At 34.4% G+C, this 22178-nt stretch overlaps 1 protein-coding gene and 1 pseudogene across 2 annotated transcripts in view; both read left to right on the plus strand.

Annotated features, from left to right (window-relative positions):
• PKHD1L1 (PKHD1 like 1) overlaps positions 1-22178 on the plus strand; it is a 167713-nt gene that overhangs the window by 49076 nt on the left and 96459 nt on the right. For both annotated transcript variants that reach the window (XM_028852869.2, XM_015145876.3), the window contains exons 22-30: positions 4386-4549; positions 5798-5970; positions 10456-10603; positions 12350-12504; positions 15711-15833; positions 16304-16409; positions 19490-19600; positions 20508-20672; positions 21683-21804. In XM_028852869.2, the coding sequence (XP_028708702.2) occupies positions 4386-4549; positions 5798-5970; positions 10456-10603; positions 12350-12504; positions 15711-15833; positions 16304-16409; positions 19490-19600; positions 20508-20672; positions 21683-21804 (1267 nt within the window). The remainder of the gene's footprint in view (positions 1-4385; positions 4550-5797; positions 5971-10455; positions 10604-12349; positions 12505-15710; positions 15834-16303; positions 16410-19489; positions 19601-20507; positions 20673-21682; positions 21805-22178) is intronic.
• Positions 13055-15450, plus strand: LOC699006 (synaptojanin-2-binding protein; annotated as a pseudogene).

Here is a 22178-nt window from a genome sequence, read left to right on the forward strand (position 1 = left end):
AGTGAGAAAATCATCCAAAGTTGGAAATAGAACCAAATGTTTACCATAAATAAGACAAAGACAATAAATAAAAACAGGCAAGATGTTAATGGAGAGTGGAGTAGTTAGATGGGAAGAAACAGCAGTCTTGATGGGGGAATGTTTCTTGATGCAAAAGCTGCTCTTCAAATCTGCAATTTCAATTGTCCTGTTTTCTACATAATCCTAACACTATTTTTTTTTTGAGGCAGGGTCTGGTTCTGTCACCCTGGCTGGAGTACTGTGGGACCATCACAAATCATTGCAGCCTTCATCTTCTGGGCTCAAGTGATCCTCCCACACCAGCCTCCCTCTCAAGTAGCTGGGACTATAGGTGTGCACCACCACACCCAGCTACTTTTTTGTTTTTGTAGAGAGTGGATCTTGCCATGTTGCCACAGCTGGTCTTGAACTCCTAGGCTCAAGCAATCTTCCTGCCTAGGCCTCCCAAAGTGCTGGGATTACAGGCATGAGACACTATGCCTGGCCCCCAACACTATTTTCAAAATGCATCAGCCAGTTCCCAATTCATAACTTTAGAAATTCATATACTCTAAAAATTGCTGACATATGTTGGACTGGAAGGGAAACCTTGTTTGTTAAAGGTTTTAAAAACTATATCTTAGAGGATAAGATGTGTAAAGTGGGAGACAGCCAGGGCGAAGACCTGGAGGTGCTCCAGCAAAGCTAGGTCCCCAGACTCTATCAGGAGGAAATCAGTTGTGTTCACTGGGACAGTGGCAGAAAGGTGGCAAAAGATGGGACCAGGCAGGTGGGTGGGAGCATATCAGAGTTATCCTTCCTGTGGAACTGGAATGACCTTATGTTAAAAAAAAAAAAAAGGTGGGGGCTGGGCAACATGGCAAAACCCCATCTCTACAAAAAATACAAAAATTAGCTGTACGTGGTGGTGCACACCTGTGGTCCCAGGTACTCAGGAGGCTGCAGTGGAGGATTGCTTGAGTCTGGGAGATCCAGGCTGCAGTGAGCCAAGATTGTGCCACTGCCCTCCAGCCTGGGTGACAGAATGAGACCTTGTCTTGAAAAAAAAAGAAAAAAAGTGTGTGTGTGTGTGTGTGTGTGTGTGTGTGTGTGTGTGTGTGTGTGTGTGTGTGTAGGAAGTCATAGTCTTTCGTTTTTAATATAAAACATCAGCATCATATTTGAAGTATGTATCTCTGGCATCATATCCTGAGCATATGGACCTAATTCCCTTCAGATACTCTGGTCAATCAATGGATAAAGTGATGGCATCTGTAGACCAAGCTTAACTACAGGTGTCGGTATCTCTTTAGTCATGAGGTAGGAATCTATAGTCCAACAGGTGTTTGTCAGAGGGAAAAACTTTAATAAGGGCATTAAGCTTTTCAAAGAATTCTTCAGGAAACACAAAAGCCCTGCTTCATATATTCCTTAGGTTCTTGAAATAAGCATTAATAAGATAATGATTGATGTCTTGTCCCGAGTATAATATCTACACGTTTCCATAGAATGTAAAGAAAGAAAAATTCTTGTTTACACAAAGTTCATTAGATACTGAAGTTTGGTAGAACTTGAAGTGGACTTCAAAGAAGAGAGAGAGAATAATGCCTTAAATCTATACATGCTATGCATGATGTTTGCACAGAACCATATGATTTTAATAATAATTAACAATATTAATTTTAACAATATTAATTCTTCCAATCCATGAACACTGGATATATTTTCATTGATCTGTGTTGAGAGAGATACATTAGTATTGAAAACAAATATATGCCTTGAGGCCATTACATAGTTCAATCCAATGTATAAAATTGGACTGAAGCTAGCTCCTGGAATGAATGAAATCAGTTGGGAGAATTCTGCCCTTCCACAGAGGAATTATTGACTCAGAAGAGGGCATCCTTTGTTGGCAGTAACATAGGCAGATGCAATGCCAGGAGTTGAGCCAGCCCTGCCTCTGTTAGGTGGCAAGGAGCGTGAAAAGTCCATAAACAGAATGATTATATACCACTGTTTCATGCCCAATTTGCTATAGTCCATCTTTATGAAGCAGAAATCCTTCTCAAAGGGACATCTGAAGGTACATTTTGCTACAATGGGAAGGAGTGTTTGAATTGAACAGTGAAATCGCAATTTTACTTTTGATGCCCATTGCCCTTATGCTATGCACTCCTCCACTGCCTCAGGATTTTGGAACATTTTATGAATCCTTGTTCTTCTGTATCAATCAAGTCATCACTTACCATATCATTAAATAGGTCTCTCCTTTTAGCTTATAATTTGGGACGGCTGAGGGGAGGTGGGGATGGTTAATAGGTACCAAAAAATAGCTAGAAAGAACGAATAAGACCTAGTATTTGATAGCACAACAGGGTGACTAAAGTCAATAATAATATAATAGTACATTTAAAAACAACTAGAAGTATAATTTGATTGTTTATGACACAAAGGATAAAGGTTCGAGGGGATAGATACCCCATTTTACATGATGTGATTATTATGCATTGTATGGCTGTATCAGAACATCTCATGTACCCCACAAATATATACACCTACTATGTATCCACAAAAAATAAGTTTTTTTAAATTAAAAAACTGATCTGCTAGGCAGTAATTTCAAGATGCATTACATTTGATGGAGTTCATGGATTTTCTTTACCCTAAATGTTACAAGACCTTTAAACAAGAATATCATGATAGTTAAAAATAACCGGATTCCCTTGATCAAACTATTACCAGTTGAGACAAAATAAATTTATCTGCTTCTAACAGGTCTTTCTTTCTTTCTTTCTTTCTTTCTTTCTTTCTTTCTTTCTTTCTTTCTTTCTTTCTTTCTTTCTTTCTTTCTTTCTTTCTTTTTTTGTTTTTGAAACAGAGTCTTACTCTGTTGCCAAGGTTGGAGTGCAGTGGTGTGATCTTGGCTCACTGCAACCTCCACCTTCCAGGTTCAAGCAATTCTCCTGCCTCAACCTCCTGAGTAGCTGGGATTACAGGCGTGTGCCACCACACCCAGCTAATTTTTTGTATTTTTAGTTAGAGACAGGGTTTCACCATGTTGGTCTCGAACTCCTGACCTCATGATCCACCCAGCTTGGCCTCCCAAAGGACTAGGATTACAGGCGTGAGCCACTACCCCCAGCCTCTAACAAATATTTCTAGATCTGCTTTAATATAGGTCAGACAGTCCACCTGGATCAAGTAGATGTATTAGTATTTGTTGTTTTCAGTACACTGTTGGTGTTAAAAGTGCCATTTCCCACCTCCCAAAATTGTTCTACAACCTTCCAAAAAGTGATTTGTTGTAAATGAAGTTTTAAAATCTAAAAACAGTCTGCCTTTCTCTTCAAAAAAATGGAATTATCTAATCACAAAGGCACAGTGTGCAGTTCAGTTTTGATATCATTTGCAGTCTCCTTTTCCCTTATAAAAGGTCCTGTTCAGTATGCCAAATTTTCTAAGTTGTGGTTTTAAAAATTTTAGAGTTGTATAGTTAGTTGTACAATTCTACTTTGAGACCCTAAATACTTTTTTAATTTAAAGAGCACTTTAACTTAATGTCATCTGCATACAACTTTCTAAAACTGATATGTGTAATCTAATCTTTGATGAACTAGAGGTGGATCCCATGATGAGTTTATGAACCCTGAAGAAAATGGGACTATAAGGTGCCCAAACAAACTAGTCAGTAACAACTACAGTGGTAGCTGATGAAAGATTATTGTTAAACTATATTTAATTATTTGAATGGAAATATTTATATCCGTGTTACAGACTCTTATAGCTTTAATGCTTAACTGTAATTTATGAGATTCCAATGCAGTTACGATTTAATGAACAATCTGAATCTGAGTTTTACATTTAAAAGATACTGTGCAACCATTTATATCTACAAATAACACCCGTCTAGCACTTAGAACAATGAACAGTGCTACTCCAGGGAACTTTCCTGGAAGTGTTATCAAGTTCCAGTTTTGCTTCTTAGCAGTGGACTGAACTTACTGTTCTATGCCTGGTATTGTTCACTAAAATTGTTGACTCCATTCTTGTGTCTTGTTTTGTCAATGTGCTCTACACCAATGCCTGTGCTTCTTAGTTTCCTTACTTGTTGTTACACAATGTTATTTTACATCCTATGGCTACTGACAAGGCTACAAATAAAAGAAAGCCTATATTTGTATACAATGCTCAATCTTTTACCGCCACTGTAAGTTTCTGCCTGCTGTGCCTTGTTATGGCTGCTTGTCTGCGTTAATAAAGCTCCCTTGATGGTCTTCTTGTGGGAAAAAAGATATTTTACTCTATAAAATTTTAATGCTTTTTAAAGTATATTTGCTTAAACATTACCGCTGATCTATACAACAAATTAATCAACCATATTTCAGCTGGACTTACACTTGCATAGACATTCTGGATCTCATAAGAACAAAGTACACTGGGACAAATGTTTCTCTTCAAAGGATTAGTTTACAGAAAGCATCAGAATCACAATCCTTCTATGTGGATGTAGTGTACATTGGACAAACAGCTACAATCTCAACATTGGATGGTATGTTGTATCATTTTATCTCTACCGTAATCTAAATATAGTAAAATCTTACCAAGGAAATTAATTTTATATTCTGTAGTATGGATAGAAACATTAATCCCTAAATATTAATGAGTCATTCTTTTATCTCAATAATATTATGATTTTATTTTGTAATGAATAGTGCAAGGTGGTTATTCCAAGGATAAACGAATCCTTAATGAAAACTTTCTCACAATAGCAAGAATTTGCTTTCTAGTCCAGGATTTTGTTTATGGATAAATATACTATGTCAAACATTTTCATTTTGCTTTGTTTTATTTTTGAGAAACCAACTACCATGAGAGAGATCTATTCCCAAAATGCAACTATTGAGATTGACATCTGTCTACTAAGATTGACTTGAAACTTTCCATAGACTTAAGAGTGATAATTAATAATACTACAAATGAAACCTTCATTTCAATGGTGTTAGCATTGTGTTTCTAGTCATGTTAATAGACATGACATTTGTTAGATGCAATAATAATAAAAAGTAAACTCTACCATCTTTTAAAAAATTAACCTAACTCCAGTCACCTTAAAAGTGACTTTCCCATTTTTGAGAGGAACATTAGAATCCTTTTCTTTGGAATTTCTTTCAAGTGCAAGGCGGTGAGTTAACTGATTTTTTTAAAAAAATGTAAATGCTACTACTTTATTGTCACTCCTTTTGAATCTGCTGTCACCAGACCTACATTATGATTGGTAGAAAATGTATAAGACAGATGGATTGTGCTGGGATAAATGTTGTCGTTCATTAAACAATATTCACTTAGCACCTACTATGTGTCAGGTATTGTATCAAGTACTAAAAAACAGCAATGAAGAAGACAGTCCTTGTCCTGCTCTCATGAAGCACACATCCTAGTGAGCACCACCTAGAACAGAACAAAGCTAGCTACCCAAAGAAGGCTGGAGGAAACCCAGGGATTGGTCGCTTTTAAATGTTTGGTTTTTATTTGATAGGGTTCATATGTCAAAAGACATAAACTTTACAATATAAAACTGAAAGTTCAGAAAGCTTCACAAACTACTTGCCTTCAGGTCTTCTTTCTAATATTTGATTTTAAATACTTTATGTCATGACAATGTTGTTATTATTTGATGACTTTATTTTTAGCAACAGAAGCAATACAATTTTATCTCCTCTCTATTAGGTTGACTTTTAAATGGCAAAAACCACAATTACATTTACACCAACCTAATATTTTTATTTATATTCTTTAGAAATGCCCAAGAGAAGACTTCCTGCATTAGCAAATAAAGGAATATTCTTAGAGCACTTTCAGGTGAATCGGACCAAAACAAATGGGCCAACTATGACAATCCAATATTCTGTCACCATGACTTCATACAACTGCAGTTACAATATACCCATGATGGCTGTGAGCTTTGGGCAGGTAAGCCTAGAATTTTGCATTACTTTTTATGTAGTGAATTTTATTTTTAATTTTTTTAAATAGCCAACATACAGATGGAATATCTTTTAATAGGAAAAGACAACTAACTATTCTAAGGTTATATGAAGATTTGGAACATGAAGATTGACTTTAAGTATTAAAAAAATTCTTTAAGAAATATGTCAATGGAAAGGAAAACAGGAAAAAATATCCTTAAAAAACAAAGTCAGATTTAAGTAGAGTTTTCTCTGTGGACTTAAAAGAAGAAGTTATGGTCTCTACCAATAAAGTTCCTTAAACAGATATTATTGAAAGGAAATATTGAGATTCTGCATTATGCTTTTAAATTGTTTTCTGTTATAAACACCATTTATTTTTGCTTGTATGAAAATTTATACAAGGGAAGAAAGAAGTGGTTTTTCATAATTCCAGAAGGACCTGAACAATTTTTTACATTTATAATAAATAATATTAAATATTACAATATGAAAAATTTAAAACTTTAATTTCTATAAAAATATTCAATGAGTTAATATAATTTCCTACCACAAACCAAAAACAAGTATAAGCTCAAGATTAAAGATTAAATAATCATTAACCATTGTAATTGGATTACAGCCTTGCAGAAAACTTTTTGCAAAGTAAACAATTTTATGATTAAAATCACTGAAAAATTATAAAAACTCCAAAACAGTTGCCTTTATCCCATCCTGGACCAATGATTTACTCTTAATATCTTCAAGATTAGCATCTAAGCTTTCCAGTGCTTTACTCTTAGCTCTATTAGAAAATATAATAACTAATTTAGGGCTTTGTAGTCTCAAAGCATCTGTGTCAAAATTCTCCCATTTTTCAAGATTTCTCAGTAAACTAATTGGTAATTGTAACCTCTATCTTTAAGTATTTATCAAAGGTTACATTGAAGAATAAGGGACTTAGATTTTTGTGGCCTTTTAAGAAAATTCAAGTGACAGGTACATATAATAATATGTACATATGTTAAATGTATAGATCAATAAATTGTTTTAAGAACTTTAACTTTGACATACTTGTAGATTCACATGCACTTGTAAGAATTAACATAGAACTATTTTTAATATCCTTTACCAATTTTACCCCAATGATAACTTTTTGTATAATATAGCACAATATCATAACCAGGAAATTGACCTGATAAAATCCACTGACCTTATTCAGATTTTTCCAGGATTGTGTGTGTGTGTGTGTGTGTGTGTGTGTGTGTGTGTGTGTGTGTTTGTTTAGTTCTTATACAATTTTATCACAGGTATAGATTCATCTGACCACCACCGGAACAGTTCTATTATGAGCATCTCTTGTGCTACCTTTTTGTAGCCATGCTGTCACAGCCACCTCCCTCATTCCCTTCCTCCTGCACTCACTTATATATGGTAACTACAAATTCATTCTCTCAATAATTTTGTCATTTCAAGAATGCTACAAAAATGAAATCAGATGTCATATAATCATACAAATATATAGCTTTTGGATACTGGCTTTTTTTTACTCAGCATAATTCCCTTGAGATCATTCAAATTGTGTTTATTAATTTATTCATTTTGATTGCTGAGTGTATTTACTGTTATGGATGTACCAGTTTGTTTACTCACCCGTTGAAGGCCATTTGAGTTGTTTCTTGGTTTTGGCTATTATGAATTAAACTGCTATGAATATTCATCTATAGGCTTTTGTGAGACATAAGTTTCCATTTTTTTCTGGGTTAAATTCCCAACAGTGCAATTATAGGGTTGTATGATAAGAATATGCATAGTTTCTAAAGAAACTACCATACTTTTTTATGAAGTGGTTGTACCATTTTAGATTCCCACCAGCAGTGTATGATCTAGTTTCTGCAGAATCTTGCCAGTGTTTGGTGATGTCACTATTTTTAATTTTAGGCATTCTGGTAGGGTGTGTAGTGATGGCTCATTTTCATTTTAATTAATATTCCCTAATGACTAATGATGTTGAACATCTTTTTATGAACTTATTTGCCACATACATATCTTCTACTGTGAAATGTCTAGGTGTAATTCTTTTGTCAGATATGTGGTTTGCAAATATTTTCTCCCAGACTGTACCTCGCCTTTTCATCTTCTTCATAAGGTCTTTGACAGAACAAAGTTTGAAAAGTTTTATGAGGCCAAATTTCTCATTTGTTTTTTCTTTTTTGAATGGTACTTTTGGTTTCAAGTCTAAGAACTTACTTAGCTCTAGGTCCTGAGGATTTTTCTATTTTTGTCTAAAAATTCTACAGGTTTACATTTTATATTTAAGGGCATGATCCATTTTATGTTAATTTTTATTTATAAGATGTGATTTTTGGTTGAAGTTCATTTGTTTGCCTATGCCTTCAATTGTTTCAGCACCGTTTATGGAAAAGGAGATCTTTCTTCCATTTAATTACATTGGAACCTTTGTCAAAAATCACATTTGTGTGGGTGTATTTCCGAGTTTTCTATTCTTTCCATTGGTCTATGTGTCAGTCCTTCCACCAACACCATGCATTCTTGACTATTGTATCTGAATAGTTAGGCTTAACATTGAGTAGTGTGATTCTTCTCACTTTATTTTTCTTGGGCAAAATTGTTTTAGCTATTCTAGGTACTGTGCCTTCCCATATACATTTTAAAATAAGATTATTTATGTCTACAAAAAAACCTTGCTGGTATTTTGACAATAATTACATTAAATCTATAGACTGTTTTGGAAAGAATTGACACCATTGTGATATCGAGTTTTCCAATCCATGAACACAGTATGTCTCTCCATTTATTTGTCTTCTTTGTGCTTCACTAGCATATTTAGGTCTTCATTTATTGCATTTATCAGCATTTTGCAATTTTCAGTTCAGGTCTAGTACATATTTTGTGAGATTTATATATGTGTTTCATTTTCTTCAAGCAGTTGTAAATGGTCTTGTGTTTTTAAATTCGATTTCCATATGCTCATTATTTGTGTATAGAAATGTAATTGATTTTTGTGTGTTTATCTTGTATCTTATAACCTTGCTGAATTCAACACATTTTTACAAAGTAGATACACTCATGTAATCACACCCAGATCAAGATAATCATTAGCTCCCCACGTACATTCCTTGAACCTGTCTTCTTTCTTAAACTCACTCCTCATCCCAATAACCACTCTTTTGACATCTACTACCATTAATTATTTTCGATTGTTCTTAAACTTCATATCAATAGAATCATACAGTGTGTACTGCTTTGAATCCAGCTTCTTTCATTTAATTTTGTGAGATTCACATTGCATATACTGTAGTTTCATTCTCTTTGGTTGCTGTACATTTTTCCATAGTATAAGTATACCATAATTTATCCATTCTATTGAACAACTTTTGCATTATTTCCAGCTTGGGGCTATTATGAATATAGCTGCTAGGAACATTCTTGCTTATATCTTTTAGCACTAATGTTTATTCATTCTTTGTGCTAGAAGGCTTATCATTTTAAATTTTACAGTAGTAACAGATAACTATAAGGGATCAAAAACAGGGGAATATAATTTTCACTATTAGGGTTACAATCTGTGAATTTCTATAGCATGTGCTGCTTTTGTCAATTGGTGAGCACTGAACGTTACGCAAGTATTTTTGTTAGCCTGGGTCAGCCACTGTATAGATCATAAACTTTCTTAAATTGTTGGTTAACTTTTCAAGACTCCATGTAGTATTTTTTGAAAAATTGTTTTAGTTTTTTTTTTTAACTTAGTATTTTCTCTTTATTTTGTCATAAAATATTATAGTATATCAATGTCTTCTAAATAAATATGTTTATTCTTGGTTATACATATATATCCTTTTAGTCTTCAAGTAATTTGGAAAAGTCTCTTGTTTGGCATATTTTTCTTCCATCCAAATAACTTTGTATGTCCCATTCTTTATTTACTAATATTTCCCAATGATTTCTAAATGCTATTTCCTTTTTTTTTTATTTAAAAGAGTTATTGTTTATTGACACTTAGGTAACAAACTTGCACGTTATGCACATGTACCCTAGAACTTAAAGTATAATAATAAATAAATTTAAAAAAAAAACCACTATCCATGTAGAAAACGGCATGTGGTTAAGTGTTTTAGTTTTTTAATAGCCAAGACCACATCTCATGCTCCTTTGCCTCTCTGCCGTGATTAGCACTGTACCTTGAACAGAGTGCCTGCTCAATAAATATTTGTTCCTTGAGTGATGGAGGGTGCATTCTGAATTAATGAGGTATTGCTGCAGTTCCAGCTGATTGCTGCAGAGATGACTGAGTTGACTTTGGCCTCATTATTGCAGCTGTATAGGTATGGCCTGTGTTGATTTATGTGACACTCCTTAATGTTCTGAAGAATCCTGAATACATGAGGCTCATTTATGTCATGTCACAGGATTGTACCATGATTAAATAGAAATCATGTAAGCCATTGTTAAGTTTAATCATTTTATCAATATTTATTTTGGAAATTAGATAATCACACATGAGACAGAGAACGAGTTTGTCTACAGAGGAAATAATTGGCCAGGCGAGTCAAAAATTCATATTCAAAGAATTCAAGCTGCATCTCCACCTCTAAGTGGCAGCTTTGACATTCAAGCTTATGGACATATTCTCAAAGGTATATGAAAAAAGTTTAAAATATTGGTGTATACACACACATATATGTATAATGTTATAAAGTGTTAAATGTTGTTTCACTTGAGAATTACTACTTATTGATATGTGCAAATACATTAATTATTTATTTGAGACATAAGTAAATATGTGATATATTAAAGTCACACACACATATATATTAATATATGCCATATAAGGCTCAATTAATAGCCAATCACAATGTTGTTTCAAATCCTTCTTTTTAATAGATTAGGAAATATTCACCCATCCAAAACTAACATCATTTAGTTTGATTGTTTTCATTTACAAATAATATTTTTAAAAGTCTGCAAAAATTTATAACAATTTTTATAGCCGTTTTTTAAAGGCAGTTGAAATTATCACTTTCATAAGTCAAAACTTTCTCTAATACATGCATTTAAAAAATAAGCATTCATTACTTACTGTGATAGCCACAAACAATAACAATAATATGAAAATATAAAAATTGAGAATTGGAATATGATTTTAAAAGACATCTATAATTTAATTATCTAAGTCTGTACTAATCAGTATGATAGCCATGAGTCATATGTGGCTACTGAGCACTTAAAATGTGACTAGTGTCACATGTCAAAATATAACATTTGAATATAAGAGATTATATGCAATTTATACTATCAAAATATTTTACCTGGTTTTGTTTTCTTTCTAAAATATAGCTACCAGAAAATATACAATTATATATGTGGTTCACATTATTCATCAGCTGGACAGGGCTAACTAGACAACTATAATAAACATTTTGGCATACTCCTTTTTAGTAGTATTTCTCTTATAATTTACATAATTGAGAGTATGTCAGTAACATGAAGCTAAACTATTCAGGGCAAATGACATTTTTATGTTTTCGTCACTGCTTTATCCATTATACCAGTGACATTCTCAAATGTTTGTTTCTCTTTTATATTCATGACTTACAGGTTATCCGTATTTTCAAAGACATACAAATTAATATTGTTATTAATTTAATCAAAATCGATTTTTATATTAAAAGATCATTTTAACACTCAACATCCTCTGACATTAAAATGATTTTATTTTTAATATCAAAATGAATTGATATGAAAACATCAACTGATATTTGATATTTGTGAATTGATATTAAAAATATTCAATCCAAGGCCAGAGTTTGAGGTACATTACTCCTGTAATTTTTAAAAATAATTGTCTATTATTATTTTGAAATGGATAAAATTGTATATATTTTATTTCCAGGAAATATATAAATTCTTGGCATAAGTAGAATGCAAATTTTATTTTTACTATATTGGAAGGGGACATAGAGTCTACAAGTGCTAATACATAGTACACATTTCATGTACTTTAAAGATGAAATTGGTTTGTGAATTTATTTTATTTTATTACTATTATTTTTTTGAGATGGAGTCTCACTGTTACCAAGGCTGGAGTGCAGTGGCATGATCCTGGACACTACAACCTCCGCTTCCTGGGTTCAAGGGATTCTCCTGCCTCAGCCTCCTGAGTAGCTGGGATTATAGGCACGCACCACCATGCCCAGTTAATTTTTGTATTTTCAGTAAAGACGAGGTTTTACCATGTTGGCCAGGCTGGTCTCAAACTCCTGACCTCAGGTGACCTGCCTGCCTCGACCTCCCAAATTGCTGAGATTACAGGCGTGAGCTACCACATCTGGCCTATTTGTGAATTGTGACTTCTGCTGTTTGCCACCCCTCTGTGAGTGCAGGCCTTCCCGCTGCTGTGTCAGCTGCAGATCTGCAGTTTGTGCTCCAGAGTCTGGAGGGATTGAGAAGAGTCTCAGTTACACGCGAGGGAACCTGTGCTGGCTACGCATGGAACATCAAGTGGAGAAGCACCTGTGGAAAGCAGAATCTTCTACAGGTTCCCTCATTTAGCCTGGCTTCTTTTTTCTTCTATGTGCTGTTTGCTTATTTGGACCCTGTTTTATTCCAAAAAGAACTGGAGGCTATGTATATTATAAAAATGCAAACCATAAACTAAAATTTCTTTAAAAGGAAATTAAGGAGAAGGTTTTTTTCTAAATTAAGTTGACCCAGTGTTATCTTTCATGGAGAATGGCTGTTGGTACTTTACTCCATATCCCATTTAGAAAAAAGTCCAGGAATGTGTGTGTTAGAATCCCCTTGACAGTGGCAGGTGGCGCACAGTCAGGGCCGGTCTCAGAACTAAACCAAACTGAATCCAGATGTATGCTAAGGGGGTCCCAGAGAGAATCAGCCTCGCTATCATTCTACCACGAGAGTTGTATTTTGGGGCCTTGGATACTTCTGTGGTTATAAAGATGATCTTTCCAAGTTCATAAAGGAGTAACGCCTTAGGCTGTCATCTAATTACCTTTCTTTAGTTAGAGGGAGGAAGAGAATGGGGGAAAGGAGTCAGGCCCAGAGTATGTGAAGGAGAGGAGTCTAGGGACTCAGATTGTCAAACACTAAAAAGGTGATGCTTTCAGCCAAGCACAGTGGCTCATGCCTGTAATCCCAGCATTTTGGGAGGCTGAGGCAGGTGGATCACAGGAGTTTGAGATGAGCCTGACCAACATGGTAAAATCCTGTTTCTACTAAAAATACAAAATTAGCTGGATGTGGCAGTACACGCCTGTAATCTCAGCAGCTTGGGAGGCTGAGGCAGGAGAATCGCTTGAACCCGGGAAGCGGAGATTGCAGTGAGCCGAGATTGTGCCACTGCCATTGCACTCCAGCCTGGGCAACAAGAGCAAAACTCAGTCTCAAAAAAAAAAAAAATGCTTTCTAGTGATGATGAGAATGCAAGGAAATAGTTTCTTCTATGCAATGTTGGTGAGAACGAAAATAAGGACAACCTTTTGTGAAGATAACTTAGTAGTATCTTAATACAGACCTTCTGATTCATCACTATCACTTATATAACTCTATCCTACTGAAATAATAAGATAAATGTGAAATGATATAGGTGCAAAGGTAGTCACTGAAGCACTATTTGTAAAAGTAAAAACCTAGAAACCTAAATCCCCATCAATAGCAGAAAGATTGTTTAAATGATGTAACTTTCACATTGAACACTATGCAGCCATGTGTAGATCCACATATATTCACCTGGAAAGAAATTCATGACATAAAGTGGAAAAAATGCAGAACTCTACTTATGAAATCATTTGGGGAAGGAGAGGAAGTGGAGAAGATAAGGCAGTGGGGGCAAAAACAACTGTGTAAACATAGAAAACAAGTCTGTATGGTTGTGCAAAATAGTAATAGTTATAAGAATGTGAGGGTTATTTTAGAAAAATCCATGGCTGGGAACTGAGAGTAGAAAATTCCACAATGAAGATAGGTCTAGTGACTGACCGCCCTTGGTGTCTCTGCTGGTGTCTGTGCATCTACTCTCTTCCATCTTTTCTGATCAGTCTCTTCTGCTTATTCATTATTTCTGTTCCATATCATTTGGCTCACACATGGCCCAGCATGGAGACTCCTATCTCTTTGCTAGTCCCTGAATACATCAGAAGGTTGCCAAATTTGCAGAGGAATTTTGTGAAGAACAAATTGTATATACTGATTTTACTTGGCTTTATTTTTACCATTGGAAGAACAAATAATTCCAAAACTGGGTGAAAAACCAGGGTAAAGGTAAAAAAATGATACAAGGAAAAGTTGACTCTCGGATAGAAAGATGACTCAGTTTTTCAATTATTTAACAATAATTTATCAGTTATCATATTCAGAAAAAGCATAGGACATTTTGAGAAAATCAAGTTTAGTAGATTCATTTTCTTTAGATTTATTTTTAATTATAAAAATTCAAGTTAGGAGCTGTAAAACATGAACGGAAGACCGGTTTATTTGGTCGCTGAGGAAGAGATCAGTCTTACCAGAGGACCCTCAGGGCTGGGCTTCAACATCGTAGGTGGGACAGATCAGCAGTATGTCTCCAACGACAGTGGCATCTACGTCAGCCACATCAAAGAAAATGGGGCTGCGGCCCTGGATGGGCGGCTCCAGGAGCGTGATAAGATCCTTTCAATAAATGGCCAAGACCTAAAGAACCTGCTGCACCAGAATGCTGTAGACCTCTTTCGTAATGCAGGTTATGCTGTGTCTCTGAGAGTGCAGCATAGGTTACAGGTGCAGAATGGACCTATAGGTGAAGGGGACCCAAGTGGTATTCCCATATTTATGGTGCTGGTGCCAGTGTTTGCCCTCACCATGGTAGCAGCCTGGGTTTTCATGAGATACCGGCAACAACTTTGAAAAACTTGCTCTCTTTCAGTACTCCCAATGAAGATACATTTCACTCACCCTCCATCCCTGCTATTCTGCCGTGTCTTTCACTCTCTGCATAGCCAGATTTAAAGTGACTGATACCCACCACAAACCTTGCTGTTCAGAATCTCCAATTCTTCGTATTCTAATGGGAAAGTAAAGGTATTGTTTGAAGGAAAACTGAAGAAAAGACTTGCTTAGAACAAATGAGTTATATATTTTACTAGGACTTTTGATAGAAATTCAGCTACAACCCAAAGAGAGAAAGATTGAATCTTCATGTCACCATAGGCAATATCATTTTTCTTAGCTGGCATGCCATAAAGACCAGCTGTGTGACATTAGAGGAAGAAAGGATTTTTCTTTTTAATGATCTTCCTTGGGAAATTATTGTGGCCTTTATTTAATTTCTAATTACATACCTGGGTGCCTATATGAGACAAAGGAGAGTGAGAAGAGCATTTTTACTTTTTTAAAAAAGCAAATACATATATACACATACATATGTAAATATTATAGTATAATAGTGATACCTATGGAGAATTAAAGGTGAGAAAGCTAAAAAAAAAAATTCAAGTTAATTTTAGTTTTAATTCAAGTTGTAATTGATGCAATGTATGATAATGCAATGGTCTTAATTTTTTTTCTTGTATAGGTTATGTTCATTTTTAAAGAGTCTTCTTTAAAAAAAAGTGACTACAATGGTTTTGAATTTTATTTTACATCCTTTGACTTTTATTCACCTTTGCCTATGCTGAAATTAAAAATGAAAAACTAGTGTGGTCATATTTGTTACAACCTTTCTAATAAAATAATTGTGTGTAAAAATAGATTAATGATTCCAACATTATTGGAGAAAAGGCTAATATGACAGTCACAAGGATAAAGGAAGGTGGCTTATTCAGACGACACATACTTGGAGACCTACTTCGTACACCCAGTCAACAGCCACAGGTATTTTTGAAACTTTTCTCATGACGCGTGATGTAATTTTAACAGTATAACTAGTTTATAATATATTAAAGACCTGATAAAACAGGGGGATCGACTTCTGTATTTCATGAGAACATTTGTGTTTACATTGATCAACTTGATAATATTATTTTATGACTTTTGGGAAAATTATCTTCCTTATGATAAAATAGTAGATTTTTTAGCTCTACTATGCCAGAATTTGAAAATAGAGTCTTTCATTCAATCTTTACAGCAGTGCTGTAAAGATGAAGAAATTAAAGTGTAAAGAGATTAGGTGACTTTCCCAAGGGCAAGACTGAATGAAATATCAAAGTAGAAAAAATATAGACTAATTTCAGTAAACAAACAAGCAAATCAACAAAATTCCATCACTTTTGTTAAAAACCTATTCATATTCTACTGCTGCCTCTTTGCCTCTGTTCTCTGACTTCTTGTTTCTTTATTTGAAGGTTGAAGTCTATGTCAATGGAATTCCAGCTAAATGTTCAGGTGACTGTGGGTTTACATGGGATTCCGACATTACTCCCCTAGTCTTGGCAACAAGCCCTTCTCAAGGTAAGTTCCTGATTTTTAACCTATACTAGGGTGTGAAAGATAACCAGCAAAATGTAAACTCTGATAATGACTTCTAAAACTATGTTTATACTAGTGTCACTGTTATACTGTTAGCTAAAGCAAGCAAACAGTTCTACATTGTGAAAATTAAAAATCCTATTAGACAAAAAAGCTATGGAAAGGGCACTAATTATTTATTTTTGAAAAAAAAAAAACTATTTCTTTTGAAACTGAAATCTTGCCTTTGAAGTAGAGGATTTGCTAATCTTAAACTTCTCTAGTTTCACCAGTTAGACTCAGTCTTTAAAATTTCACTTGGACACTGAGGCACTTTTGTTCAACTGTACTAGCTAGGGTATTAAGTGGAGTCTTTTATTCTATGAGACCACTTCCTCTAGGAGAGTTAGTATTAAAAGGCTAGTAACAAGACATCTGCTGTTTCGTGAAAGAATGTGATCGTGTCCTAGATTTGAGAATAAGAGATATAAAAATTATTGCCAGGAACTCAATCTAAGGAACACATTATACCATTTCTTCATAATATGTTATTGCCTCAAAAATGTGATTATGCTTTGTGTCTGAGCAACTAAGGGCTGAAATAAAACAGCAGGAATAAGGATAGTAAAGGATGGCTTTTTTTCAATCAGAACAATAAACTCAGATGCTATAGTTACATATTTAATCTTTATGGATAGTAGGAAAACTCACCAACTAATTTTATAGTGGTACCTCCCAAAAATTATTAAAATTTTAAAAATATTTCATTTTTATGTTGAAAGAATATGTTTTTCAGACTTTTTAAAATAGTGATGATACTAACTTTGGGATAATTCAGATTACATGGGGTTAAAACTCTCAAGAATAAGGATTTAATGAACTTTAATTTGGTTATAGTCCTTTGGTATACTTATGTTTATATCCACTCTTGCATTTTATAATGAATTCCCAATTTTTTTTTTTTTTTTTTTTTGAGGCTGAGTCTTGCTCTGTCACCAGGCTGGAGTGCAGTGGTGCGATCTTGCCTCGCTGCAACCTCCACCTTCCGGTTTCATGCGATTCTCCTGCTCAGCCTCCCTAGTAGCTGGGACTGCAGGTGCCCACTACCATGCCTGGATAATTTTTGTATTTTTAGTAGAGACAGAGTTTTACCACGTTGTCCAGGATGGTTGAATTCCCACTTTCACGTGTACTTCCTGAAAAATGATTTCTTACCCAATATAGGAATCTGAATTGCCTTATGCCACATTTGGATCATTTTTAAAATTGTGAAAATATAAGCATAAAGAAAACTACAAAAATACACATACTCTTCACTGAAAATTAACAGCTGTTAAAATTTTGTCATATTTACTTCCGATCAACAATTTAAGAAAGAAATATTATAGGAACAGCTAAATTTCTCTTTAAGCACCATCCCTAGACCTAGTCCCCTACATAATTCTTGAGGGGCAATCACAGTGATTAATTACTGTGTATGTATTCTTCCATGACACTTTAAATACCTTTTGTATATAGCACACACACATATATGGTCATTTTACCAGTTTCATAAGCTTACAAATGAAGTATTACAATGTAAATATTATTTTGCATATTTCTTTTGTCATTCAGAATTCATTTTGAGATATATTTATGTGGTTTTATGTACACCTAACCCATCACGTTAAAGTATTTCATGAGTGCACCAACTTACCTAGATCCTCTATTGATGGACATTTAGATTGTTTACAAGTTTTCACTTTTACCAATAAGACTATACTGAACTTTCTTGTACAAACCTCCTATTGCATATGTGTTAAAGCTACTTTAGGATATATACCGAGACATAGTATTATTGGATAACAACTGGTTGGATGAGTATTCAGTTTACAAGATGACCAAATTGCTCTTCCAAGTGGCTATACTACCAGCAAATATAATAGCAACATTATCCTCTATATCTTTGCCAATATTGGAAGTGATCGACTTCTTAATTTTAACTATTCCAATGGGTAAAAGTTATCACTTTTAAAACGTTTATTATATTCCTTTATTAGTAATGCACAATAGCATCTTCTCATATGTTTCTTGGACATTCAGATTATTTTTTCTGCAAAGTGTTTAGCATCGTTTTTCCCTTTTTTATTGAATTCTCTTTTAAAATTTACTTGTAACCATTTACTATATTTTATGTTTACCAATCCTTTGCCCATGGCTTCTCTCAGTATATTGCCTGTGCTTTGGTTTAGCTCTTGTTTATGAAAACATTTAAGTCACTTATTTATTCTAGTTTATTTATTTATTCCATTATGGTCAATCCCATGGCTTCATGTGTCATATTTAAGAAATCCATCTCTACCTCAAAGTCATCAAGATATTTGGTTATATTTACTTCTAAAAATTTGAGTTTTATTTTTTGTTCTTAGCTATTTAAATCTATGTAGAATCTATATTGTGCATGGTGTTACATAAGTAGGGTGATCATGTATGTATTACATATATGATTTGTTAAAGATAGATATGTAATGTCTATCTATCTAATCTATCTATAATTTGTTGATCAAACCTGGACACTTTTAAGAGGGAATGGAAAAATCTTAAGTTTGAGACGCTGGAACACAGGTGTAAACCAGAACTGTCCCAGGCATTTTGGGATGTATATCACCCTAAACAGAGGACAGAGGAATCTTATTTTCTTTTCAAATGGGAAGTGTCCATACCACTAATTGTGTGATTTATCCTTTCCTCATACATTTGCAATGGCAAGTCTGTCATATACTAAGTTACCATATAGAGATATCTACTTAATTTCTTTATTATGAGAATAATTTGTTTCTTTATCTTATGCCATATTTTCAGTCAGATAATTCTTTCCACTAGTCTCTGTCGACACACAGATTCAAAATATGAACATACGTAGAATAATTCAATGGAAATAATGGAAATAAAATACCATTGATAAATAAATGTGGATTTTTCTCCCTGCTTGCCTATTAGGCTTACTGTTTATATCTTTTGAAGATAGACTTATTTTTATCTGAGAAATGTCTGATTTCATAATAACAGATATTAATATTGTTATTTAAATTGATCATTTTTAGGGTCCTATGAAGAAGGCACAGTTCTAACCATAGTGGGTTCTGGATTTTCTCCTAGTTCAGCTATATCAGTCTCAGTTGGACCAGTAGGTTGTTCTCTTCTTTCTGTGGATGGTAGGTCCTTATAAAAACTGTTAAGTCTAATTGTTCTTATCTAAGATAAAGTGGAATCAAAGAGCAGTATTACAATTATTTGATCATGTACAATTATCATGATCCATTATTACAATTATCATGATCCCTATGGGGTTATGAAATTGGCAACCTGATCTATATAATGCCTCATCTTTTAAATCTTTGATTATGACCACAGACTATTTCACTGTTGTACAGTGTCTTTATCCTATAATAGTTTAATTTTATCCTTTTTTCCCCTTCATTTGGAGGTTACATGAAATCTTTTTTGCATCAGTGTGTCTCTGGGATGCAAAAATGTATGAAATGCTTCTCTAGTGTTCCATGGTCCTGTCTGCCCACGTTTTGACAATGCCATGCAGGAAGAGGACGTGGCCAAGCTGGTCTCAAACTCCTGACCTCACGTGATCCACCCGCTTCAGCCTTCTAAAGTGCTGGCATTACAGTCATGAGCCCCCGCACCTGCCCTTCATTTAGTTTTTGATCATCTTTCCTGATAAAACCTGGTATTTTGCACAATTTTGGACATAATATATCTGACCAAAAATTTTAGAATTATTAATATAAATGAGCTTAATAAACTAGCTTTTAAAAAAATTATGACAGTAGCCTGTTTTGGGTACAGTAGCATCGGAAATAGATTGTTTACTTTGCTTTCATTCTTGGTTTACCTATTTTCTAGGAGTGTCTGATTCATAGCCTCAGGTAGTTTGCAAGGATTATTCCTCTTAAGATTCCCCCACCCATTAATACATGATTCGTTTTCTTTGGATACACTTCTTGAGATCTAAAAATGAAGGCCAATGTTAGTATTTGCAAGCATAACTTTTATCTCATAAAACCATTTGATTTACCATTTTCTTCATCTTTTTCTTTTTTTCACAAGAAAAAGAGATCAAGTGCCAGATTCTGAATGGAAGTGCTGGACATGCCCCAGTTGCTGTGTCCATAGCTGATGTTGGACTAGCACAGAATGTAGGGGGTGAACAGTTCTACTTTGTTTATCAGAGTCAGATCTCACATATCTGGCCTGATTCTGGAAGCCTAGCAGGTAATGGTTAATGGTTTAAACAGAGAGAAAATTGCATGCATTTCCATCAGTTCAATGTGCTCTTTCTAGTACAGGGTGAAGGGAGAGGAGCCCAAAGCTTCCTCCTATAGAACAAAGGAGAGTCTCCTTTGAGAAGGCCCAGTGATTAAATGGCCGACTAAGTCTTTTGTTTCTTACAAAGCACAAGTCGGGGTGCTGCTTATACTTACATCTTAGGTTATTGAATTAATATCATCAATTATTACATGTTTCTATAACAAGCACATCAATTATGTCAAGATAAGATTTATTAGTTATTATTCTGCTTACCAGCTGCTTCATTTGTAACCACAGTCTCAGTGGAGCTCCTTGACCCAGAAAAAGTTCTGGGAACAAACTGGGGAAAGGAGGGCTAACACAGAGGATGGAAAGAACATAACACATTTTTCCTGTCCTGCTTCATTTCCTTTGTACGTTTGTTTTTTTACCAGGCATAGTTTACGGTTTTGTGCTTTGGTTTTGATCCTTTTGGTATGCTTTTATTTTACATTATTTCATCGCTTATTTTTAAAGTTTAGTTTTCCTTTTACTTAGAAATATTAAAATTTGAGATTTTAATTCACTCTCCTCTTAATTAAGAATTAAGGATTAAGAATTAAGAATCTTAATTCACTCTCCTCTTCCACCCACAGAATGGTTGAGTGAATAGAAGCAGCATAAATTTTTGTAGGATGAAGGCACTGTGAAAAATAGCAGATGCTGCTGCCAATGCCCCAAAGCAAATGTGTGTTGCAAATCTATGTTATTTCATTAAATCACTTAGCCCAGCTCCTTTATGGTTCCGAGCATCAGCACCCAGGCTCAGGTGTGTGGTGGTGATTGTGCTCATCTCAAGTCTGGTCCTTGATCTATTGGCCAGTCCATCTCTTGGATAATTAGACAATTCTCTAATGAGTTAGCTCTTATTAACATTTCTTTTTGTTATAGTTGAACTGGTTTTGTTGTTGTTTTTGTTTGCTTTTCTTATGAAGGTGGTACGCTACTGACTTTATCTGGATTTGGCTTTAATGAAAATTCAAAAGTATTAGTTGGAAATGAAACCTGCAATGTGATTGAAGGGGATTTGAATAGGATAACCTGCAGGACACCAAAAGTAAGACCTCTGGTTTCAGTCATTTTTTCCTAAGTCTGAAATATTATAAATGAGGAGACATCTCAGTTTGGGGAGTGGAGTGGTGAAACCAGTGGTGTATTTACATAGAAACTGCAGGGTTTCTATTATGCTCCTTAAAACTTCTTTGTTCCACATCTTTCCACTAAGATTAAAAGACAAAATATTATCTCCACATTCAACGTACTTAAAATCATGAAGAAAAGGGACACATAAGCTAATATGAAACAATGTATTTCATTTGAATTAATAGAAGTAGTAACAAAGTAAACATAAAACACAGTGGAGAGAGGGTGTCAGAAACAGTTTCACAGGAAAGTTGATGTCTCATCAGAATTTGAGGATGAATGAGAGTT

The sequence above is a fragment of the Macaca mulatta genome, chromosome 8 (genome assembly GCF_049350105.2).
Source record: "Macaca mulatta isolate MMU2019108-1 chromosome 8, T2T-MMU8v2.0, whole genome shotgun sequence".
Lineage (NCBI taxonomy): Eukaryota > Metazoa > Chordata > Mammalia > Primates > Cercopithecidae > Macaca > Macaca mulatta.